This window comes from Haemaphysalis longicornis, unplaced genomic scaffold (genome assembly GCF_048455015.1).
Source record: "Haemaphysalis longicornis isolate Haplotype H1 unplaced genomic scaffold, Haemaphysalis longicornis Haplotype H1 scaffold_2, whole genome shotgun sequence".
NCBI lineage: Eukaryota > Metazoa > Arthropoda > Arachnida > Ixodida > Ixodidae > Haemaphysalis > Haemaphysalis longicornis.
The window spans coordinates 286,876,244-286,901,976 of NW_027526295.1; the positions used below are offsets into that span (position 1 = coordinate 286,876,244).

The window sequence follows — 25,733 nt, forward strand, 5'->3', positions numbered from 1 at the left end:
TGGAGCCCTGCAGTTGCGGCTCGGGGCACGGCAGGGACGGCTGTTGCGACATACGTGCCGTCGTTCACTTCACGAGTGATCAACATGGCCAGTCAGTTGAGGAGAATGAGCTACTGCAGGTCTTCCGAGGAAGTGATGAACTCGGCGAAGAGTTGGATGCAGAAGGAGGTAAGGTCGTGAGGAGCGAAGGCGGGCTTTCAGGGAACAATCAACTTTGTGTGTCACTACACTTAGGCAGCTTCATTTCTTTAATTGGAAGTGGCATATTTTCCGTAGAGCCAGAGTGGAGGCAACCCCAATTAATCAGAGATCCGCACTGGCACATCCTCTGAAAGCACTTGTGACCAACTGGTTTAAGCTTCTCCGAAGCCGAAACGTTAATACATTTATATATATATATATATATATATATATATATATATATATATATATATATATATACATATATATCCCTCTGACATACACACACACACGCACGCACACACAAAAAAGACCATATTGGTACGCTACGCTCCTCAGCCAGAAAAATCATTTGGCCCAACGCATTTGTTAGACAAATGGGAATATGTCTGGATTAGCGGGGAGCGATCAGAAACTCTCGTAGAGAAATGCTTCCTGTACGAATTCTCGTGGCTCCCAGCTAATATCAGAGGATTCAGGACAGCGACTTAACATTTTTTTTCATTACTAGTAAGCTCTCGTAAAACACTGCAACCAATAAAAAGCAGTGTACAGAACCGAAAACAATACGGGTTCGGTTACGGTTCTGGTTCGGGTGAATTCATTTTGTTCCGGTTCAGTTCCGGTTCGACTAAATCGTTTACCGAGCCGTTGTGAACCGCTATGGAAGATTTGAAGCGGTTCGTGAACCCGTTAAATGAGTTTAATTATCAGCGAAGTGAATAGACAATGTTTAATAGTTTGAAACGACCATACCAACAAAATTATTAACAAAAAATGCAAATACTGCTTTTTGCCGATGCAGTGGTGTAATTTCAAAGACAACTTCGAACATTTGGACAAGATATTCGGACAACAGGCGAGGTATTGAGGATTCAGCAGCCACTTTCTTTCACATCCCTTATGTCATCCTATAGAGACTAGTTAGGGGTGTTTTCACGAGAGATGGGACAGGTGTGTCTGGTCGGCATTTTTAACTTGGGCAAACCATTTACACATCTGTTGAGCCCTTGCATACCTTAAATGATTTAGCGGATTAATTTTTGATTTCCAGAAGGAGTTATTTCCGGTAAGAAGTTACAAAACATAACACATTTCCAAAATTGCCATAATGTCGCGTCCCCTTTTTCTGGATCCAAACAAGCTACGCAGCTCATTTTTTTTGGCATCATTCGTGATAATTTTTTAATTATTTGTGCCAATTTTAGTTTAGGCGGCAAAAAAGGTGCAGTTTGAAAAACGCACTGCACTGCAGATAAGTCCGCCATTTTGCTCGAATTTAAAAACCAATATGAAAAAAAGTTGTCTTGGATTTATTTCAAACCGTTCTTTATCACATGCCTCAAAAAAATGTTACATTCGTTGCGTATTTTTGTAGTAGCTACCAACCACGAAATATCACCATGTTAGCTGAATTGCGGTGACATACAACTGAGTGGTTTGTAACAAACTTCTGACGTCCACGTAGGACGAGAAGTGCCCGGTACAAACTTTTTCGCTCTACGCGTCCTCAGAAACCAACAGTTATATCAAGCATTACACATGCAGTGATGGCAAGTTCGGTGATGTGGAGTGTCGGGGAAAGGAAGGGAGGTCCAGAGAACTCTTTGTTTTGCGCTGATGAAAGGCAGCGAAAGAGAGCACTAACTATGCGCGTATGAACTTTGCGCGGAGGAATAATTTAAAGCAAACTGATGGGCCTTTTCTTTTTGTTTTCCCGCGGAAGCCCTATCGTCAGGAAATATTACCGCGTTTGATGCTCCAAAGGTATGCATGCCTGTGATATGAAGTGGACCATCTTGCCGGACGGCAGAAATATTTTGTGCGCCTCGGGACGACACTTGTCAAGTATTTATACGTCAAGGTGTGCGACATTTTAAAGCAAATTATGCAATGCAGGCACGGTGAGCGTGTTGGCCTTCACCGTTGCGCGGTGTAGCAATCTTCCAGCCTGAAGGTTCCGGTACAGTCGCAACGACGATGGGGCAAGGTCGATGTTTCACATCGGCTAAGGCGTTGTGCTGCTGAGCACGAGGGCGCGGGTTCGATTCCCGGCCGCGGCGGCCGCTTTTCTGATGGAGACAAAAGCAAAAACGCCCGTGTGCACGAGATTTCGGAGCACGATAAAGATCCCCAGGTGGTAAAAATTAATCCGGAGCCCTCCACTACGGCGCGCCTCATCGCCTGCGTTGCGTCGGCGCGAAACTCTACAATCAATCAATCAATCAATCAATCAATCAATCAATCAATCAATCAATCAATCAATCAATCAATCAACCAATCAATCAATCAATCAACCAATCAATCAATCAATCTGTTTCATATCGCGTGCACCCTCAGCCTTGCACTTTGCACGCGCTACCAGCTGCAACATATACCCTTGCAATATTGGTGCGCATCCCTTTCCCTACGTTGCGAACCCGTATAGAGTGCAAGTAGAGATGTGCCCTGAACGGCCTGAAGGCGATAAGTGCACGTGGGGTTACGAAGTTGGGCGTGCATGAAAGAGTGGTTGCTGTTGTTGCAGTCCTTTATTAATGAAGGGAAGGCCATGCGGCCAGAAATAGGGGAGGGGGAATGAGGGAAGGGAGGAATAGGACAGTTAAATGAAAGCCACAAAGGAGTACTCTTCAATCTGTGGAGGCCAGGTTAAGGTAGATCATATCTTATAAGAGCATTTTCACGACCAGGGTTGACCCCAATCTACACTAACTTTGAGAGACCATTCTGTACTCGCGATCGGGAGGCATAGCGTTGTGGAGGATAAACCGACACAGAGAAAACGCGGAGCAGTGCCACATTATAGGTAGTCGAGGATGGCGAATACGGTCGTATGGCAGTAGGGAGACTGTAAGGAGGCGGAGACGCCTTGGATGAGTCCATTCTCTCGTGATGTGGGGTGTGAGGGCTGCGTTGGCCCTCACGAATGATATTGACAAGCATTATCAACAACGGGCGGTTGAACCGTTTCGTCGTGAACCGGTAACCGTTTTTGTTGTTTTGTTTCAGTCCCGGTTCATGTTCAGCGGGCTCAAATAAAGGTGACGCAGAGTTTATTTTGGCGCAGTAAACTGAGTGGTGATATTATTTGCTCTTTTGCAAGTCATTTTGAACAGCGCGCCGTTTGCGTACTGTTGGCCTCCGCTGTATTCGAAATAATTCAAGGTGAATGGTCGTCAAAAACTTGATATTTTAGAGCGCAACGCTTAAGCGCCCGCTCCTATGGTTTCGCGTCGCCCCTCGGTCTCATCGTAACCGAGCTATCGAAGAGGACACCGAAGATAGGCGAAATAGAGCGAGCAGGAAAAAAAATGGAGGAGAAAAGTATGACGAAAGACGTGCGGGAAAACCGCGCCTCGGCGTCTAGTGGTTCCCGAGAAAGGAGACGTGACACCAGGCATCCATGAAGGCAAGAGGCTTGTTCTTTAAAGGAGTACTGACACGAAATTTATCGCTTTCAGTTTTTATGCTGTAAAGAATACCTGTTGGCCCAGTAATTACGAAAATCGAACCGAAAGCCGTCAGCCGCCAACACAGAATTAATTATAGCATGTTTATTGCAACCAATTTCAAATTTGGTCGCCGCGCGGGAAAATGGCCGTTCGAAGGCCAGCCTTACGTCACGGTCTCACCCGTGACGTCAGGGACGTTTTTCTTTCCTCCATGCGTTCGCCGCATCGTCTGCTACGATTGCACGTGGTCCGCGACTCGCCCGCGCGGTCGACATGTCGTCTGAATCGTCAGACTCGGATGAGTCACTGCCACCCGACAGACAGAACAACTTTATTTGGCCAGGCGATTAGGCCGGCGATGTCTTCGCCGTCGTCCGTTTTTTAATATCACTGCGGCTCGAACCGGCGCAGACCGTGATAGCAACAGCTTGTCGCCACTCTTCTAATCAATCTGATCACGAAAAAGAAGTTCCACATGCGAGAAAGTAGATGCTAGTGTGTTGAAAAATTGTGCTAGGGGTTGTTATCAGCGCTGAATTTAAAAGTGGCGTTCAGATATTTGCCGCGATGGTAAGCCTACGCTGACCGGCAGCGGAGGTTCGGCGCTCCGACCCAGCACTGCCGGCACCGCGGTGCGTCGAGCGGCCGAAAGATGGCGCCACCTGCGCGCTAGAATCAAAACAGGCCGCGGCAGATGTCTTGGTCACCGATCGCTGAAACGGAAATTATTGCCAAAATATAGCTCCATATGCGAAAAAGGGGATGATAGTGTGGTGAAAAGTTGTGTAAGGGATGATCATTGGCAGTTGTACAGATACCAGCGATCAAATAGTCGCCACGATACTAAGCCTAAAGTTCCCAACACCCAAGGTGACCCGTGCAACCCCTAGCCCGCTGGCTTGGGCGACAGTTCTTGCGGCCGCCGCCGCGCACGAACTCAGTCCACGTTTAGCGCTGCATGTCGTCGCGTGGAAAATAATGCATCTTGGCGTCGTCGTCGATTTGCTCGGACAGGCTTCCACGAGCAGTACTTCGCATACCGCGAGCTTGCCATAGCACAACTTGGGCGAGCTCGGCGACGCGCACCGCCGCGGTGCCCGTCGAAATCGCGCACCGCGCGGTGCCGGCACCGCGCAGTTTTCGGCCCCAGTGCAAGGGAACACCATGCGCCGGCCACGAACTGAAGAGCAAAGACGTCGACGAACACGCAACGTTTACAAGCATTGCTCACACAGCTACGCCCACGTCTCCTGCCCAAACGAATGCCACCGACAACAGCAACGCAGGATATCGTTTCCGGTTCCTAAAACGACTATATGACGTCACCCTGAACCGGCCAGACACGCAGGCCGATGTTTCGTCACGCCGAAAGCGATTTCGCTAGTGCTGCCGATTTGTGGAAGCTCGCGGCCTGGACAATCAAAATCGATTTTAGTTGTGATTCCGGCCTCGGATCGCGGCGAAAATTTCTGTGAGGCATCTGTACAAACTATAGCTCTGAAGCCAATTATATCATTTTAGGCGTCAAAATTTGGTGTCAGTACTCCTTTAAAGTCCACAAAAAGTACAAAAGGCCAGCACGCGCAGCGTGCTGCACGTGGTACATCGGTCCTTCGTTGTCCTCCTCGTTGCTTGGCTCATCCGAACCATGTGACATTCCACGGGGGGTTCAAACACGATCTACAACATGCTGGGCGGCGGCGACGCGCCGTTGTGCGTTCGCCGATAACGCCATCACTTTCTGAGACGCAGCAGCTTATGTGCCGTCACAGAAAGACTTCAGTTCGCGCTGCGCTCAAATTTCTCATTAGGGTGTATCGTAATCGTCAGCCAATTTTTTGTTCCGACGAACGTAACTGGCGTAGAGCAAGTGCTACAAAATACGTGCTGTTGTACGATTTTCTTAACGACTATCACTTACGCATTCGTTCTGGAACGGAAGAAACGTCGCCAGAACGAATGCGCACGCGCGCATTCGTTTCCGGTCTCGGTACCCGCCGCAGTCCTTGTGTACTTTCCTCTGTCTTGGTTTCACTCGCGCTGGTCATCCAAGAAGCCTCATTCCAACTAGCCCAGATTCCAACTAGCCCAGCGTACACACTAGCGTATGCGCTACTAGTGGCGGCGGGTACCGGGACCCTCATTCCGGCGACTCTCCTCCAGTCCCGGAACGACATTCGTTCGTGGGATGGGTGGCCTTCCTGGCCGTGCCCGCGCGCGCTCTTAGCGTACGCTAGGAGGTAGACCGCAGCGGAATGCCGCACAAGAGGAGGCTCTTCTGGGGAGGGTGGTGAGAAAGGGGTCTAAAAAGATCGTCGCCGGTGGCCGTTTCGCCAGGAGGCCTGCAGCGGCGGCATGGAAGCCAGCAGCTACCAGAGGTGGCCAGCTGCCGTGCACTGCTGCTTCCGCGGGGACTCGGTGCGCTCGTCGCTGCACGACCAGGAGATGCTGAGCCTGCACTGCGAGTGGGAGCGCAAGACGGAGCGCAAGTTCCGCCAGAACCAGCTGCGCCTGCAGCTCGAGCGCCAGCGCGAGCAGGCCGACAGGCAGCTGCACCACAGGCGGCAGAGGTAGTATACTCCCAGTCATTTTGCATTTAGCGGACGTGAAACGAACGTAAGCTAGTTTAGCAAAAGGGCTGGGCCGCTTTCGAATCCGTATTCCTGTGTTCCCAACGTGGCGGCGAGTAGCGCGCGCCCTTCAACGCTTTATTAATTCGCATCCTAAAACCCAACTTCTTCGCTTTTGTCTTTTTATGGTTTGCACGTCGCTCTCGCGGTTCGAGAAACTGACCTCGCTGACAGCCTGAACGGACGCGCTTGCTTCACGATGGAATGCGATGGTGTAGACATGCGGGTGGACTGTGCCCATGGTGTGTTCGTAATTAGTTTTCACTGGCTTTCACTCAACCCAGCACGGGCTACAGCGTGTGCAACCAAAAGGCCTTATCGGCTTGCGACAGAAAGGAGTGACATAGGTGCTTGCTGTTCGACCCCTCCGATCGCCGCAAGTTAGCGCATACCTTTCGAGGGGCAGAAGGCCAAAGATCGCTTGCGAATACTGCGCTTCGGCCTGTTAGAAACGGATCTCTGGAATGTTTTGGGGTTGAATAAAATGTTTTCTGCGCGCATTGCGCAAAACAATGAAGCACTTCATTCGGGGCTTCGATGCGGTCACTGTGCATGCTCCTGTACGTAGGAGGATATTCGCACTCTGTTGGGCACGTTGTGCCTCCTTCCTTCCCCCCAACGTACGCGTGGTTGGGCGTCGCCTGTTTCCACCGTGCGTGAGTATATCTTGTGGGGTTCGCGGCTACAAATTGACCGCATTACCCGGATAGCAAGCTAGAACACGAGAACCAAAGCCGCAATCCCCACCGCGGCATCGCGGGGACGTCGCCGAGGGTTCGTTCGACTCACCGGGAGGTGCCCAAGATGCGCTCGGAGCCAGGCGATGTCGACAAACCAGGCTTTATTGCTCGGTCATAAAATGTAACACGCACTGGACAGCAACGTTACTAGAATAAACTCAGTTTCAAAGCTCCGCCGGCGAGGCGGTCCGCGTGGCGGTCGCGAGAACTAGCGGCGCTGCAGTCAAGTCTTGCGCTAGGGTGCCTCGATGCGGGCGCGCATCGAGGCACCCTATAGGGACCGGGCAGCTGGACGGGTGGCGCCACCACTCGGCGCTCCGCTCGTCAGTGGAATGAGCCGGTGCATTGGACTACACAGCCTCCCGTTGTTTTTGTCGTGTTTGCTTCGGTGATTTGTATGTTTTGGTGGCGTTGTGAGCAGACATGTGAGATGAAACGAAATCTAGACAGGTGTGTTGGGTTCTTAGATGCAGTAATGACTACGTAAACTTGTCGGACGCGTCTAAATTTGGGTATCGGCTGCAATGGCATGAGCGCTTTTTGCAGCGATCTGCGCCTGGCTCCACCCGTTCTGAGCACGAATAAAACTACTATTATTAGTAATATTTTCTTCTTAAATGCACTAACGGCTACGCAAACGTATTGGGAGCTTTTAAAGTTGGGGAAGGGCTACATTGACACGAGCGCTTTTTGCAGCGCTCTGCGCCTGGCTTCGCGCGATCTGAGTTGGAATAAAACTATTAGCAATATTAGAATTCATTTCTACCACTTTAAATTATCTTTGCTGGTTTCAATGACTACGGTTTCCACGCCAGCCTTAGCGCTGGGATACCTCGATACGTGTGCTTTAAATAGAAAGGCACCTGCACACGAGATGGATTACCATGTACGTAGAAATGTTGCGGTAGTTTACACTTTCTGTAACCGTAAGCTTTGTGCCTTCGGTTTTGGTGAGCGACACTGTGACAGCATGGGAGCCTGAAAGCCGAAGTGGAAATCCCACGTTTGTGGTGGTCATTTTATCAAGAGCCAAAGTTATTCACCAACTCAAAAGCCCGAGCTACAAACCATCCCTCCTCCCCTTCCCGTTTTACAACCTGCGTAGAATAAAGGCTGGCACCGATAGTTAAAAAATGTGGCAGTGTTAACGTCAGCCGGTGTTTTTTAATGCTAAAGTGTTCTTTACAGAGTACCTAAAAAAATCGTGTAATGCCTGGCGAAGACACCAAAAACGCGCGATTAGTTGCCTCAAATATGGGTGCATGAGCCCGAGTCCTCCACCACAGACACATTTCCGACACGCTGGAAAAAGTTTATATTTGGAGAGGGGGCATGGAAGTTCAAAATTAAACAGAAAAATCATCTAGCCCTCCGTCTAATGATTATGATGGTTGAACACAAAGCTTTCTTCGTGCGAAATCGAATGGGAAATGGTCAAAGTCAAAGACGTACGCTGCGATCAAAAGACCAAACTGCGTGCTGGTCAAATTCGACGCTTATCTAGTCAAAGTTTAAATCCAGAAGGCAACCAAGGAAACCCATACGATAGAGCTTTGCGATAAACCATCATCGTCGTTAGACGGGGGTGTGCATGATTTTTGAATCGTAGGTGGCAACTTGTAAACGTACCGCAGCATTCAGTTGTGAAGCTGAGTACAGGTTTCGGGCACCCTCCTGTCTTGTGTCCTTCAGCCACGCAGGAATTGGTTTTTGAAAAACCATTTACCAACTAGCCAGCAACCATTGCAATTCTTGTAAAGCAATGCTTCTCCACGACAAGCAATAACGTTCTACTATCATGCGGTATTTATTCTATCAACGATTCCCGATGACTGTAGTAAGAGCATTTCTGTGAAATTAAACACGTTTCAGCCGTAGGTAATGAAGTTACGGAAGCGTCGTCCGTCAGAATTTCTGTTTTGAGGTAAATCTTTGAAGACACCCCCCAACTTTGTCTTTCGCTTGTGCACGACGTCGACGCCGTTTCGTCATCAACTGCCAAAAACCAGCGCCGCATCATTCCTGGATCGGTTGCACACACCGGCTTTGTGGGAGCATTTGGCGGCAATATACTCCTCGATTCGCGAAACTGCATGCAGGCATGAAAAAATTGCATGAAGCAACGAACGTTCACTTCCAGCTTGACTTCCAGCTTGGCGCATTGAGCGTCGTCTGCTATTTGTAAATACTGAGTATGGGCGTAAATAACACACATGGCATGCCTCGTAAACGTCCCATCCACGTTCAAGATTTACCGATCTGAAAAATTCCCGTGGTGTTGCGTACGCTTTGCAAGCCGCACCGCAGAAAAACGACAGAAAGCCATGCACAACTACGCTGCGCTGACCGCCACCGGCATTCCACTGACGAGCGGTTCGCCACGGGCGGCGCTGTTCGCTGAAACGACGGTGGTGCCATACAACGGCCGCCCGGTCCCTATAGTTCATATCACAAGCTATTCGCCGCGAGCTCGACATGTAGGTGGCGACAGCGTCACGCTGCTAGTGTGGATGCTCCGCTGAGCGACCCGTAAGAATGCACACTGTGGGCGCGCTTCGTGCCTTTTTCCCGCCGTACGTGCGCACGAAAGGTGCAAACAAGAGTGGTATGCTGTAGTTCGGTTCCTCGACGTTAAATGTATAGCGTGGAAGCGGCAATGAGTTTTCATTACTGCGCCAAAAAAGCGGCGACCCATCGGGAACATCAGAATGGCCGCAATAATGACAATGAACTTGGACGCCGCGGCTCGTAGCAAGCTCAATCTTTCCAGGCTATGGCTTTGAGCCTTCAATAAAAGCATAAATAGAAACAAATCAGGAAGCATCGATCTCTGAAATTCAGTTTACAACGGCAATCTCAATAGCTTTCACTGGTAGCATGACGCATTCTTGCATTTGTGGGATGCCCTGAAATGGTAACACTACTTAACTGGCCAGAAATTTTTTCTTAGAGCTTACGACATTTTTTGTGTTCAAAAGGCAACATAAAATTACTGAATTTTGATCAGCGCAGAAATATAAATGTAACCGCTCTAACGGGGTTTTTCAATGAAATTTTAACGACTCTGAAGGAAGGTTTGATGAATAACGGTTTCGGATGACTAGTATTTACGGCTTTCGTCGCAAGTGAACTTGCGAATTGAATTGTCAACGAACGCAGTACAATCAACATATCTCATGTTTAGCTAGGTTTTTGCAAAGTGACAAGCAGGTTTACAGTGTGCAAACCAAGCTTCTGGGACCTCACAGTGAGCACAAATTTTCTGTTACGGCGGCTCTGCTGACCATTTGCGTTCCTTTTAAAATCTAACAGGGGCCTGTAACAGCGAGATGTGTTTGCATTCTTGCGTATAAGGTCGCTTATGAACCCTAAAGATGGTAATAAATGAAGTTGTGCTGTTGAAGATGTAGTAAAACATTTCCTTTTTATTTCACGTTGCGAATGAACGCAACGGGTTCCCGGTAACTACTTTGTTTTGTAAACTGAATATCGCCTTTGTCTTGGCATTTAAATCTTGATGATTGGTTAAAAAATACAATTATGTGCATTTAGCTTTTGTTGGGGGGGGGGGGGAAGAGGAAGGGGGGGGGGGGTCCTGCCAACGTCTCAAGAGCAGCGAGAAGAGAACGCATTTAGCGCGAAAAGCCAAACTATGGTTATCAGTATTACTTACAATCGAAACTACACTAGGCGTCGTGTTCTGTAGCGGTGAAAAAGCAGTACGTATTTTTTTCCAGGAATTGTGGCTGGCCTTTTTCAAAATTGTATTGAAAGCAAGCATTGTGGGAAAAATTAAAAAAAAACAGCGAGTCATGGCACACACCCCTCACACATGTGGGCAACAACGTGCATTATATTACGCGTTTTCTCCTCTTCTTTTAAACTTAGGTCCACCTTAAGAGTTTAAGATGTGACCATATTAGGCATTTGGTTATGCTGAGTGAGACACGTTTCTGGACAAGGTGATTCATGTCGGATTTGAAAATGATATATATGAACATGACACACGAAATGCCACATGACAGACGCAAACTCACAACTGCTTAATTTTACCGAAGAATCCCACTAAATACTCTTGCGCATCCATAGAAATGTATTTTAAATAATACGTAAAATTAGCAACTCGATACAGTTGAATAAATGTTTATTCCTCCTCCTCAGTATAAATAACGACTGTCCAAAAATGGTATTTATTTTAGAAACGGTACGGGAAGGACACGATCACACAGGCACTTGCGGGTGTAAAATACGTGTCCGGTAATGTATGGGCGATAGCGCACGGGTCGTGTGGAGTGTAAATGCTTGTTTGTTTCTTCTTTCTATAAGGACACAGCACAATTTTACAAGGATGTGGAATTTGCCCGCGTATGCACAGGTCTTGTCGCTTCTTACCCGTTTCGTCGCGTACTAAACTGTTATCCTTTAAATTATCACCACGTCACCTTCAAAGAGCACCCTACGACGTTCCCGAAACGGCAGAAGACTGCACTCAACAATAAGAAAAGTGCAATGTGTGGAAGCAATGTTTATAACACGTTTCACACTCAAGCGGTGACCAGGGCGAAGATGTTTCGTGGAATTAAACCAGCGCATTAACCCGCAACGGCCGCTGATTATTGCGTTTCTAGAGGAAATGCGCAAGCAGAGGTAACTATGTCATTGCTTACTGCCAAAGGACCACACATATTGGTTGTTTTGTCGTGTGCAGCACGCGTCTTGCGCCGCACGCAACGTGAAAAAGCAGACGACGCGAGAGCGCCATCCACACTAGGAGCGGTTCGTCCCGCCGCCGCCAGGGGCCGACTGTGTTCGCGCTCGGGGCGAATAGCTGCAGCACTGTGGAGGCTACATTTACAGTGAACTAGAATATTGTAATAGTGGTAAAAGCGGCACAGGGAAATTGAAGCCAGAAATAGAGAAATCCGCTAGGGGCGCTGCTGCGGAATGCTGGACGGAGCGTAGTGTAGTGGATAGAGTGTCCGCCTTCCAATCAGCATTCATGGGTTCGAATCCTGGTGTGGGACACTTGTTTTTTTTTTATATGCATGGGGCGCACGAAAAAGATGCCTAAACCACACTTAAGGCCAGGATAATGTGTCCTTTTTCATAGCGTAGCTGTATTACGTTACAATTTCATACATTTTTCGATGCCCTTCGTCGCGGGCACTGCATGTCGCGGCGGCCCTATGAATTTCCGCCCCCCCGCCTCCTCTTCCTAATTTCCCTCTCTCTCTCTCGATGCCCTCACATCAAGACGCCATGCGGCAAAGCCAACTTTATGCGCATGTTTTTAATGCGCGAGGCGTCAAAAAAGCGAGAAGTTCATGGCTGTGCGCCTATTTCAGAGGCTCCAAATGCGTTGAAGCGCGAAGCTTCCTGAAACACGTGCTTGAACCCTGCAATGGCCTAAGGAAACAAGCAGCGGTGTAACGTGTAGGAGACTGATCGAATGCATTTGTAACCGGAAGGTGGAAGGAGATCGCGAAGCAACCTTAGAGAACTTGCGGCGGTTAAAGATGATTCAGAAAATAAGAAATAAAAACTATAAATGAAATCAATTTAAACCTTAGATAAAAACTTCGCTCTGTCGTCGATGTGCGTTTCACGTCATGTTTTCGTAACACGGATTCGTTCATTGGCGCTCCTTCGCGCAGATATCTTGGCGCCGCTAACAAGAACGTTTTGTACGATGACGGATCAAATTGTGGTGGAAGTAGGAGTGTAAGCTCTCTTTGTTGCATCAATTTAAAAAAAAATAAGCCTCGGTCGTCATAAGGATGGGCGTGCCATTCTTCAATCCACCTCCGAGAAAACCAAAAATTTCGGGAAACAGAGTGACCCGTCGCCCCTGCAAAACTATTCCTCCATTAGGTAGAGCTCATCATGCTTTGTGAAAAAAATGCTCGTGCCTGCTATGGGATGTCACAAGAGCTCAAAAGCCTGAACGTGCGTGTGCCCTGAGCCACCATTGCCGCGAAAAAGGCTGCGCGGCCCAGTGTTCCTTTCCCTCCACTTCATTTTTGTTTCAACGCGAGAAGGAAGGCAGATTGTGAATGCCACAGAAAATGTAGGCTATCCCGAATGAGAGCTTGTCATAGGAGGTCTTGAGGATGAATTTTCTTCCGAGCGCAACTTTGAGAAGCGAAAGCTGCTTGGGAACAGTTCAGTCAAATACTCCATATCTCTTACAAGTAGGCGCCATTGGTAGGGGAACAGAGGCAATGGCAATTGGGGAAAGCGTACGACCGTCGTATCTGCTTACGCCCCACTAAACCACTTGGCCGAGAGCAAGACTATGCGACTCTCAATGCCCAAAATGTAATAGCATTCTTTGCTGAGTACCTCCGCAGCCAGGACCAAGTAACCCCCTGCACTTCCACCAAAATACAGATTTGTCGAAAAAAAAAACAGCTTTCATTGTTACAATAGCGTAAATGGGGATAATTTGTCGGATAGCATTTCAAAAAACAAAAGATAAAAAAATAAAAATAAAATTTTCACAAACATTATCTCACAAAATAAAAAATATGCATCTTATACATTACCTCCCACAACCGAATAATAAACTAAAAAGCCCGCAAAAGAACGTCAGAAATGCTCATAAAAAATAGCGTAAACGCTCCAACTCTGGAGTACGCCTTGCACCTTCGGATAAAGGTATTATCAGCCAGCTATAAGGCGCTTCATCACTATAATACTAAAATTTGCATTATTCGAGAAAAGAAACAAACAAAACTTAAAAATAACGAAATAAACCAACGGCTTTCGCTACTCATACTCGTATTTGGCTACAAAGAACTCACACTCAACACAAGTAGCACAAGAACGCTAGGCATTAATAGACAATTCTGTGAATTTCTGCAGATTTTTTCGCTGCCAATAATCAACACAAGCATTAAATCAGTCGGTGTTTAGCACAGAGCATTTGCTTTTATTCGTGTTCCTGGGTTTGAAAAAAAAAATGGCACACGCCAGGATTCGAACCCAGGGACAACAAGTGGCAGGCGGTGACTGTATCCACTACACTATTTACCCTCTAGTAATCGATGGCAGCGCCTCTTGCGGATTTCCAGTTTTTCGGCCTCACTGCCTCCCATTGAAAAAGCCCTTGCTTTTGCCACTCTTCCAATATTCTAGTTCACTCTACTACATTGTTGTCCCCCTCAGGATGCCCAACTCACCGCGAAGGAAGCGACAAAAGGCGCCGGGGCCGTGCGGTGCCACTTGCCGAGAGGGGAGAATGGAGTGTCCTTTCAGGACCCCCTTCACGGCGGATTAGGCGCCCTCAGTGGGCGCACTATTGGTAACAATAGCTCCATTCGATTCAGAAGGGGTGCACGGCAACGTTGCAGAGAAAGTTCTGTGGTGCCGATGCAGTGCAGCAGCGTGGTTCCGCGGTGCCGTGCATCACGGCTGCACCGTCAGCAGCGCCCCTGCGTGTTCACAATCGAGCGAGGTGCAGGCATAGTCGTCTGCTAATCATCATCGCCTGTCGTCCTCTACAACTGGATGTTTACGGCCATCTGGGTTGCGTCGTACGCATCAGCGGCGACGCTAAGTTCGTCCCGCGTATCTTCGAGCTCGACGGACATTTTCACGCGGTCGCCGCAACTGCCGGTAGCCGCCTGCCAACCCGCAACGCCCCAACGCTCACGGCACCGAATCGCTGCACCTCCTCCGTAGCAGGTGCAGCGATTCTCTGCACCGCGGCGGCACCGCTGCCGCACCATGAGCAATCGAGCGACGCGGTGCAGGGAACCACTCGTGCAGCGGTGAATCGAGCGCTTTGGTGCAGCGCATCCTGCACCGTTGCAGGCGTTGCAGGGAATCGCGTCTGAATCGAATGGAGCTAATGTAGCCTCCACAGTGCTGCAGCTAGCTTGTGCTACTCCAGCGCGTCGTCTGCTTCGGAGGCGGGCCGCCGCTTCAGCTGACCGCGGCGGACCACCGCGCAGACGTACCGCGGCAGAAGCCTTTCTAGTAATGCTCAACTCTAGTTGTAGTCAACTAGCTTAAATGCCTTCGCCCTTCTGGTCGACGCTACCGAATCACATTTGTGCACTGTTTAAGTGGAAATGCGTTGGGTCGCCTGTATGCACTGATCTACACGCGCAGCTCATTGGCTAGAAAAGAACTGACGGTCGGCCTATATTTGAACTGTCTACATTGCGTTTAACTTCATGTACGGCAGTTTCCAAGCCAATTACCCTTTTCGGCGTAGTTTTTTTTTTCTACTGCGCCGTCTTACCTCGAACAAAAACGACCCAACGAGTTTGTGAAAGCAGTGCCTTTCTAAGTGCTTTTATGTCCACGCGGCAATACGACAGTTTTTCTGAATCTCGTCGGTGCGAGGTCGCGTTAACCAGCTTCCGATGTAGAGTTCCTATGCTAAACTTTTATATCCACCGGGCTGGTCCCACCTCATCTCGCCTTGTGCACTCAGTGGTGCATACGAACATTAGATCACCAAAGATGAAAGTTCGCTTCACAGTTCTGACGCTCAGTTCATCTGTGACAAACGCACTCAAATTTTGTGAGTTCACATTAAAGTTGTATCCGCAATTGAAAGGTACTCATGGTACGCCTGAATTCATAACGATCTTTGATCGCCATTATGATGTCTTGAACTCAAGAAATCCGTTCAGCTGGTTATACAAGACACCTCTCCGAAAAGCGAATCAGGCTTCAATTAAGACTTTTTTTTTTTTAAAGGCTGAATTGTACATAACATGACGCAAGGATGCACAAAAAAATCAGTGTTTGAGGGCCCAAAGAACACTGTATTTGCAGGACTCCTTATATGTATGCACGGCCGTAAGCACCTTTTGATGGGTTTGTGGCGACGGGAAACTGCCGAATTCGCTCACGCTCAAGATGTCTCAATACCACATCGAAACATCGGGACAGGCTGTTCCGAGCATGGGCGGGGAACGGAGTCCCCACGTGCACGAGCTCGGTAAGCCGTCCGTGGCCGCCGACTCGGCTCGTCCTGAGGGGAGACTCGCTTCGCCTCGGGGTCGAGGAACGCCAGCTCCTTTGTTCGACCAGCACGGTTCCAGACATCGCAGGAAAAGCTCTAAGCAGAGCAGTCCTACTCCCGACGTTACCTCAGTAGGGTGCTGGCGAGGAAGCCGGCCGCTAGATGCACAGAACTGCTAGATGTCCGGCGCTCCGTGCGCCGATATCGCCGATGGGAAAGCGCGCGCTGCGCCTGCTGCGCGTGGGCGCGCACGCTCGCGCGGCTTTGCTAGCGTCACTATAGCATCCTCAACAAACCGCACCGGTGCACACCATCTGTCCTCGATAAACTGGGGCGCACCGTCGCGGGGCAATTTTTCGTTGCCCCGTCGCGCACTGTGAGAGTCGATGGAGTCGACGTTGCGACGGAGTGCAATCCCGAGATGCATCGCGGACGACGCCGGCGAAGCTTCCTCCGCCGTCTGCTGCAGCGACGGCGCATCGGTACAGTGAATTGTAGCATCGGAGCACTCGTGTGAAGGCGGGACGGGCTGTATATTGTTGCTGACAAGCATGAATTTTTCGCAAATTCATCAGACAACGATGCGACGGGCTCATAACGGTCATTAATAAGGGCCGGGGATTGGAAATGAGGACGCGAACTTCTTGTACTGCAAAGAAGGCAGAATGCATGGCCAGCCGGTTGGAGCTGTGCATTCGTTTCATTCGATTGAATTACACGAACAGTTACTAGAGTGTCTAGACCACGAAGACGTACATGCTTTGCTGTAGTGGAAGGGCGGGGCATAACAGCTAGGCACTCGCGTTATGGCTCTCAGAACGAAGATGACTTCTTCCTCCATGGAAGATGAGAAGCAGCTTGTAGGTAGCTGTTTAGTGGAAGCAGTGAAGTACGTTGTCACGCATGTGTGACGGATATGGCTTGTGTGTACGTATAATCATTGGCTTTCAATAAATATCGCTTTGTAGTGGCGCTGTTATTACGCTGTTTTTTAGCCACTTGTGCGTTTTGATGAGTTGCTTTCAAAGCTAAAGAGATGGCGCTAGGGTAGAACCGCTCAGTTTGTCCTCGATCAACGCTCCGTGCCGGTATAGGCGGTATTCGTTGAAAAGTTTAGCGGTCAATTTCTTCGCTTGGCAACACTGGAAACGGCCACAGACATGGCCGATGCGCCACAGACACGGCGCAGCCTGGGCCACTGCGGCCGCACGCCGAAGCAAAAAAAAAAAAAGACACCGGCGTGCGTCATCTGCTCCGTTCCAATCCGATTCTAAACTGTGGCGCCAACAGAGATGTTATTAATCGCAGTCAGAGTGCACGTCGTGGCCTCCGCGGTCGGCTGCCGGCGGCGCCTGGAGAGAGCGTGAGTTGAAAAGGGGGCGTGGTCGCGTTTTTCGCCGCACCGCGGCACGCCTAGCCCAAGGTCGTCATCACCCCGCTACAAAGGGGAAGCCAATAGTAATCATCATCATCAGCACCATCGCTTTCCCTTGCGCAGGCGGGCGGAGAGGACGGAAACTCGGTCTTTGCAGCCTGTGTGCGACATTTAATAAAACAAAAGTTACCACACACCAATGCAAGAGAAAGGTAGTAGTTAATGGTGCCATTAGGGTAGTTACTGGTGCCTTTAATTTTCGGCGTAGACTATGCCCGGGGTGACGCATAAGTGAATTCATTGCGCAGCATGTATTTCTTTTTGTAGTCACGCATGGTTCCAAAACAACACGTTTTCCGGATTTATTTATGAAAATCTCGTACATGTTGTTTGGAACGCACGGAACGGATGTTCCGTGCGTTCCAAATAATCAGATTATGGGAATTCAACCGACCGAAATCCAACCATTAGTAAACACGAAAATACCACCTATGTTGTTTTTTTCTTCTCCTTTAAACATGCGGTCTTTGACAGATAAAGTAAATGACATGGCACACTACTTGAAACGTCTGGCACAACTTTTACCGCGATACTATTTAGACTTCAGCATCAGAAATGTACTGTTCAAATGGCTATCAGTATTTCTCCCGCAATAGGCAGGGTAAACGTGCTAGGTGCCGTTTATTGGCATGCATGATTGCATATACAAACGCACAAAGAGACTTCCAATCTACCATAAATGAACGTGGTCTAAGTGATGTCATAAAAATCTTTACCCAAGGTACAATTGCTAGTTCTCTACTTGGTGTGTTTATTACAAATATCCCGAACAACTTACTTACGGTCGGTGTAGTGCATACATATATTAGTGATAACCTTAACTGCTCACAAAAAAAAAAAAAAAAAAAAAAAACTCCCACCTCCCCTTGCGGGAACCCCTGTGTAGATGCGACGCATAGGCGGAGCGGCGAAGGGACCGCGTTTTATAGCGCGCATAACGTTGAGGGGATTGCGTAAGCCGGTCCCAGTCGATGACGACGTTGGCGTACTTGTAAAGCGGCGTGGACTCTAGGTGTTTGAGCCAAGCGTGGATGTTGCTTCGCCGGAGAACGGCACACCGGTTATATGCGCAGCGCGCCCGAAGGAGAGGAAACCGCGGAAGAGAGAGTACTGCACATGCGCCGGCCCCAGCGCGTCTGCCGCGGCTATGACGCAACACAATCCACTTTAATCCAATACAAATCCAAGCCAAGCCAATCTAATCCAATCCAATCGAATCCAATGCCCCTCGCGAGAGAGTGTTCGCTATCGGAGAGAGGAGAGGGGGTGAGCGCAGCTGGCGCGGCGAGGAGAATGGGGGAGGGGCGGACAACGCCGACGACGACGCCGCAGGGACAAGGCGAGTGAATGAGATGCTCTGCATCTAAAAATGATACCCTTAATGTTTCATGCCAACAAATTATGTGCCGAATATTACCCCAGCAAATCCAGAAGTTCAGAAACATTCTTTCGAAAAAATACACAAGTAGAGTCGATAGCGGTGTGAAACATGCACACGCACACAGCGGATACCCAGAGCGTTCCAAACAACTTAACAGGCAAAAAGATATTTTCGCGCTGCGAAATCACACGAAAATGCTGTAACAGCAAAAAAGGAATTCAACACGCTGGCATTCACTCTGCCCGAGATGACAGAACTCTGGGCTATGACATTCAGCGTTCAAACAAACGACCTTAGCTGCGGGCAAAGGCAATTGTGGGTGTTAAACAACGTAAGTAAAACAATTTTGTAGGCAATCGTGAGTGTTAAACAACGCAAGTTAAACAATTTTGTAGTTGTATGGTCGAATCACAACACATAGACCGCATATTGAGAGTTTTCTGGCATAAAAACGTGACAATGAAGGCTGATTACAACTCAAAACGCAGGCAGCGTCGGCCAGACGAGCATCTCTTTAGCCTTAGGCTAAGGCCGCCACCTCGCGGCGGGAATAGGAGTTAACAAAATTCCACCTCTCCGCCTGGCTCTGCTCCGAATGGGACGGCCGGAGCAACGGCGCGCCGCCGGCAGCCGATCGCGGAGGCCACGTGCACGTGGACATAGCTTCAAGCATGCCCCCCAGACGGCGCCATGCGTCGCTTGGCTGTGCTGACTAAGAAACGTCTATGCGCCTCCAAGAATCCCCCCGCTGACTTACGACTCAGTCATCAGTCCAAGATTATCAAAAGCGGTGCCGATCCGACATGCCCAGGCCTTCCACTAACTGAACCCTGCAAACCCATGATGCGAGATAGTGGAAGTACATGGGGCCTGAAGCCCCAACAATTGACCCTGCAGTGCAAGCTTAAATGGTCTGAGCAAGAGAGCGGGCAGGGAGAAAGCCTGGTGCAGCCAGCCTAGGCTCTGATAAAGCTTTCTCACAGCACACGTAATGCAGCAATCAAGCTAAACACAAATGTCCTTTTCTCCATCCCTTGCAATCGTCCCAAAGCCAGCTTTACAAGGGTGCAGTGGCCAAAAAAGCTTATGGGAACGTGTATGTGACTGCTACATGCCGTTTCATAAGCATGCTACTGCATTTACAAACTTCCCCAAAACAGACGTTACAAAAGACAAAGAAAATCCAGATGCCACTCAGTTAGTATAACCTTAGTTTTAATTCCTGATAATTGATTCCCGGCCACAGCGGCCGCTTTTCTCAAGGCAAAAAAGTGAAAACGCTCGCGTGTTTGAGATTTTGCCCCCCCCAAGCCTCATCGCCCGTGTAGCATCAGCGCATTAAACCTTAATAATCAATCAATCGATTCCCGATAATAGATAGGGGCTGCTGATTGCTGCAAGGCTCTCATTGGTGTGGTTTCATAGTGTTGATTACTGAATGTGTAGTTTATATGTTATCGGTTACATAGAAATTTTTACATTTCTTTTGCAGTGGTGACCACAATTCTGCTGCTCTTAGTTACACTGCTGTACAAGTTACTCTAGTTCTGCCCTCATTCTGGCATGCCTGCGCCTGTACCATACGTAGTGCCCAACTAGCTCGAGCATACCACAAGGTGTTTTCTGCACAAATTTCACTGAAGACATTGCTCTGTTGGTGCGCTTCTTGATCACAGGCCCATCCAGTGTCTCCTGGGTAAAATTCTGAGCTTGTTACATTTCGACATCTCCTTATGATTAAAAACATTGCCTTAAAATCTTGTTTTCCACATCGCTTGCTGCCTTGCATATCAGGCCAGAGCTGCCGCTTTGGCTTGATGCACATTCACGTGCCTAAAAATATGTTTACAAAGGCAGATATTTTGAGTGTTTTGTAATGTACTGCGAAGTTGTAGCCTATGAAGCGAACTCTGTGAATAATGAAGATTTGATGCAAAAAAAAGAAAATGTGCACGTCGCAAGCTTTTCACAATGGACTACTCATTCGGCGTACCCCCCTGCCGTTGCAGGCTGATGCAGGTGCTGGAGAGTGAGAAGAAACTGCTTGAAGGGAGGCTGACTGCACTCCAGTTGGCGGAGAAGAACATGACGGGCCGAAGCCTTCCACTAAACTTTCAAGCCGCACAAAATACACCATAAAATGAGCAGAAATCTTCTTTTCCCGTATTTGGGCAACCTGTTTGGACAACCAGCTCTCTTACACACATTTTTTGACACTCCTGAAGGCATACCCAAGTGACGCTCTACTTAATTAAAGGAGCCTAGACCAGGCTAACAAGAGCAATGATCTGATCAGGTCTAATTAAAGTTATTTTATCGACCATGCTAAAGACAAAATAGAAAATGCATCACAGGCACCAGCTCCAAGCGCACAGCCCAGGTTGCTCCTAGTGTCACCAGATAAGGCATCTAAGCAGCGCCACTCAGGCCTGCAAGTCCGCAACCGCGGCCATTTTGGTGTTTACCAGTGTTGCGAGATTGCCGCTTCTACGGTATGGCCGCTAACTTCGACCGGGCCGTTTGTTAACCACACGGCCGAAGATGCTGCAAAATGGCCTGTTCGGACACACTTCTGCTGCTGGAGTGCTGCTACACGCACTATCTTTGAGTCGTGTCCGGAACATCAGTCGCGCGCGGCCGCAGAGCGAGGTGAACAAGCCGTCTACCAGAGTTGACCGACTAAAATGCATAAACGACAAAATGACAGCACCCACAAACTGTCACAGTGTGAACAAGTGTCACATGATGTGAACTGACCAATGACCATGGTGGCGGCACGGAACAACAGTTTTCTGAGAAAAGAGTGCCGATTCTCTGTAACCTTATCCAGTGACACTACTTGCTCCAATTTGACACTGGCACAATAGAATTCCCTCTGAACTCAATCCCTTGAAGACCAACATTTGTTAGGCATTGAGAACTACAAGTAAAAATTCCTTAGGAACCTGCGCCTGTACACTAGAATCTCCACAAACTCTTAACACTAGACCACATGAAGTGTGCAAGAAAGCACAAACACAGCTGGGCATTGTGATGACTATTTATTAAATACGAAAGGCACTTTGTATCACAAACACTAGAGTACTCCGGCTATACATAAGGCAGGGGTAACCCTATTGGGCACAATTTGCATGCCTACATCCTACGTTGTCTCGTAACAAAATAATGGCACACAAAACAGCACTAAAATATCGAAGTGACAAAAAAGGAGTAGAATAATACCGCAAAAACCTCCAACATACAAATAATCTCTATGGCCATAATATAAATCTTTTCCTTAAAATCAGTGACAAAAATTTTTACCACAGCACTCTAATATCATTGCATTGATTGCATGGCACCCCAAAACACAACACCCAAGTGTTTATTAAAACAAAAATAAGAAGAGAAAGGTTGGGGGTCACTGCCACTGTAGTAAGTCGACCAAACGAATGTTGGGTCAGCATATCTTAGACCAAAAAGCAGCAATCCCAGCCCCCCACTATTGGCTGCCCTTCAGTATTTGTTGATGCCAAAGAGCCGAACCTTGTGGAACTGTGGCAGCTTAGGGATGAGCACAAACAAGAGAGAACAGAAGTTGATGGCAAAATGAACAGAGTCGTACTTGGTGTAGAAGCTCGTCAGGAAAAACCTGGGAAGAAAGAAAAAAAAAAAAAAATAAGGAAGCATGTTTTGTTACGTGGTGGTAAATGACATAACAACAAACAGACCTCTGTCCATGGTATTATGGCAATTGAGAGAAATACGAACTCGGGTTTCCTGCAGGGAAGAACTTTCGAGCCTCTGTGCCACACGGTGGAACATTTCATCCATGGCATCAAGCCCTGAACACTGTGTGCCACCCAGTGGTGCGCTCTGAATGCACTCTTGTGAGCCCCTGCTACGGCAACCCAGCAGATGAGTTTCACCGCAGTGGTAAGGGTTTTGCTTGGGGTGTATGCACCAAGTTTGAATCCCGCAGATTTTTAATGCAAAGGCCCCATTAGCTTAACCCCGCCTGTTCTGCTGGAATTTATGAACCATGCTTGGCGAAGCCTCCTGTATTTCGCTGCCTATAACTAGGGTTGTTCGCTTTAACCCGATTTTTGCACCCCGAACATGTTTCACGAAAATCGGGATAAACCCGATTTCTTCCCCAGTGGACCTTTTCAAAATAGAGATCTGCACAATCATGCGCTGACGGTTCGCCGTTCTCAACGCTGGAAGCAGGCCCCACTTTACCTCTCGCAAGCTCAATCCAGCGAACGCTGCACTGGCATTGTTGTGCATGGCTAATGGAAGCTGTGATGTTGAGAGAAGTTCCTCCCAGCTGAGATACGTTCAACGATCAGACCCGTCTCAAGTGGAGACCGATATGTTGCGCGTGCAGATGATAGTGTATGCAAACAAGGACGTGTAAAAATTCCATGACCAGCTTTTTGTGAATAAAATGTTTCATTTCTTAGAAGCTATTGATGCTCTTTACTGTCGTCATTACTGATTGATTTCTCCACAAATGCCCAATTTCAAGGAGTATTTGCTATTTCTAATGCGTTAGAAGTAAGATGCTCGTAATGATTTCTAATAAAGTAAACTCGGTACCATCAGCAGATTTAACCAGAAAAAACCCAAATTTCAGAATGGCTAAAACAAAAAACGGTATCTCCACTATTATCCATTTGAAAAATAGCACCCGATTTTTACCCCAATTTTAAAAATATCTTGAACCTAAAAACTCACTTGCATGAAGGTTATGCACAGCTGAGTGAAGTGAAGTGGGAATTGGTAGGCCCCTACGATAAGCTTAACTCTGAGGTCCACGGTATTGACACCTCAATGCGCAGTCACAATAAATTTGATGGTTATCGCGGGAGCATCGTATGGCCGGCCTTTGAAACTGCTTAGTGGCTGATTTCAGAGCTTTGGAGATAAAAACAGCAATGCCTTCTTCCCCTTGTAGTCACTTGCATGATAGTACAATGATGATTCAACCCACAACATGGCACTGCTGCTTGGTTTCTTCGCCCCTCGAGCGATTGCCTGCAAACTGATTGCAACTGTACACCGAGTACGACATTCCTTAGCACGTCGTGAGGCTCAATTGGAAGGTTACCTAATGTTAAGGCCAAACACAGGCCATTAAAAGCCTATTGTCATGCTCTGAGGTCTTACATTACATCGTCAACCAATACCATTGCCCCATTGCCCATTGCCATTTGGCAATGGGGCAGCACGTGAGTTGAAAGGTTGAGTTTAAGTTAAAGGTTTATGCACCGAAGCGCGGCGACTGTGCGGCCTGCACGCATTTCAGATTTGATACGATTCACCTCTGCTGCTGGCGAAGCCAGCACAATTAGTTAAAGGGCCTTCCACGGGCCAAAGGCCAGCAAGTTTCTGTGTATTGAAGAGGCAGTGTGTTACCACATGAGGGATTTCCACGAAGAATGCTTCACCGTATCCCTGAAACTGATCCAAACCAAGCATACACAACCGTAATGAGGCAGGGGGCCCCTGCACAAGACTTCCCGGCAATGTTACGATGCAGCGCGTAGCTATTCTGTTCACACGTACTGCAAGCTTCATGCAGTGCTCCTGTGCTTTGTGGCAGAGCCTATCCTCCTCATGTACACCTGTTGCATGGGGCCCGTTTTGGCAGTGACTCAAGCCGTCACAGCTACAAAACGCGAAGACAATGAATCTTCATGTAGAGACAGCTCCTGGTGAAGTGTACACCGCAGCTGAGATCTCCCCTCCAGCCCGCTCTCACATGCCGGCCCCTCACGAACTTAGGAAAGAGCGATGTGTGTGGTACTACTTTCAGGCCGTGTGCACAGAAGCACTGGGAAAGCGGTGCAGCCGTTACGGCTATTGTGTATAGAACCTGCCCTCTCAGTGGATAGTCCCATTCATTTTGCAGCAGCGAATCCGTGCTGTCACCCTATTGAGTCGCACTGTAACCTTGCCCGTTCCTGTATCGCTTCGGCTCATTGTTTGCCATGCAGTAACCCAGCCAAGTCTGCCTTCGGCCTCTTGTCATCCTCACCAAGACAGCAACTTTTGCTGGCCGCTCTTCACCACGCTGCGGAGGCGACGGAGGCCGGTTCGGGGACGTCTTCCCGAATGTAACAGCAAGCAGTGGCTGGGCTACGTGCTTCATGCAACGGAACAGTTTGTCCTTTAGACGGCAGACAACACTGCACCGGTAGCTGGCTGCCTTCTGTCCATAGTAAAGTTTGACTATCACCAGTTTGTAATTCGGGTCTGCCAGCAAAAAGGTTTTCTACCGTCATGTATAGGAAGTGCTGATCAGACCCTCCTGAGCTTCGGCACGCTACGGAACACAACGGTTGGAGAGAACGGTTCCCCGTGATGCAGGCCATGACGCCGAACAAACAAAAGCTGCCAACTTTCATGATTTTTAAATGGAAGACTCCTCTAAAGGAAAATTTTCCCCATAGAAATTTTTCCCGTATCGGTACACAAAGGGTTTGGATGACAGCAGACTTGGCTTAAGGCCACCAAGGATGAACTGCTTCGGGAGCATGAAGACAGTCTGCATTCATACTGCAGGAAAGCTTGCGTTAGCTAAGAAATCAACAGGCAACACATATAACGTGCAAAGATAAATCTTGTTAAAAACTGAGTCACGAATTTCAACCCACAACGTACTGTCGCGTGGACAACGATTATGCCATGTAATCCCCGGTTTGAAGTGTGTACCATGCTTTGGCGATGCTGGTCCCTTTGATCTGTACAAGCTTTAAGTGAGGGATACATGCCACCTTCTGTGGTCAGTTGACAGCTTGAAGACAGCGGCGTCAAAAGCACGTGCTTTACACTCGTGTGGGTAAGCCCATCGGCCACCTTTTCTGAAACCCACGCCGTGCCTAATAAATAGGTGCATCATTGTACAGTCGACTACGCCTGCATCTATCCGGATGGAACAAACAGCACGT

The 25,733-nt window shown here is 48.5% G+C and overlaps 2 protein-coding genes across 3 annotated transcripts in view; one reads left to right on the forward strand and one right to left on the reverse strand.

Moving 5' to 3' along the window:
- Positions 1-22,110, forward strand: LOC144170820 (uncharacterized). Its single transcript, XM_077700837.1, has 3 exons — positions 1-168; positions 5,970-6,202; positions 20,808-22,110. Exons 1-3 carry the CDS (start codon positions 85-87, stop codon positions 20,935-20,937), a joined length of 447 nt encoding a protein of 148 aa, XP_077556963.1. The 5' UTR covers positions 1-84; the 3' UTR covers positions 20,938-22,110.
- The window catches only part of Ormdl (sphingolipid biosynthesis regulator orosomucoid 1-like), a 22,727-nt gene continuing 18,816 nt past the window's right edge, over positions 21,823-25,733 (reverse strand). For both annotated transcript variants that reach the window (XM_077700834.1, XM_077700835.1), the window contains exon 4: positions 21,823-22,429. In XM_077700834.1, the coding sequence (XP_077556960.1) occupies positions 22,294-22,429 (136 nt within the window). In that variant the 3' untranslated portion in view covers positions 21,823-22,293. The remainder of the gene's footprint in view (positions 22,430-25,733) is intronic.

Bases quoted from the DNA above. Each gene is read 5' to 3' on its own strand.
- LOC144170820 (XM_077700837.1), top strand. From the start codon at position 85: ATGGCCAGTCAGTTGAGGAGAATGAGCTACTGCAGGTCTTCCGAGGAA. The intron at 169-5,969 runs GTAAGGTCGTGA...CCGTTTCGCCAG, and splicing joins AGAGTTGGATGCAGAAGGAG to GAGGCCTGCAGCGGCGGCAT. The intron at 6,203-20,807 runs GTAGTATACTCC...CTGCCGTTGCAG, and splicing joins CTGCACCACAGGCGGCAGAG to GCTGATGCAGGTGCTGGAGA.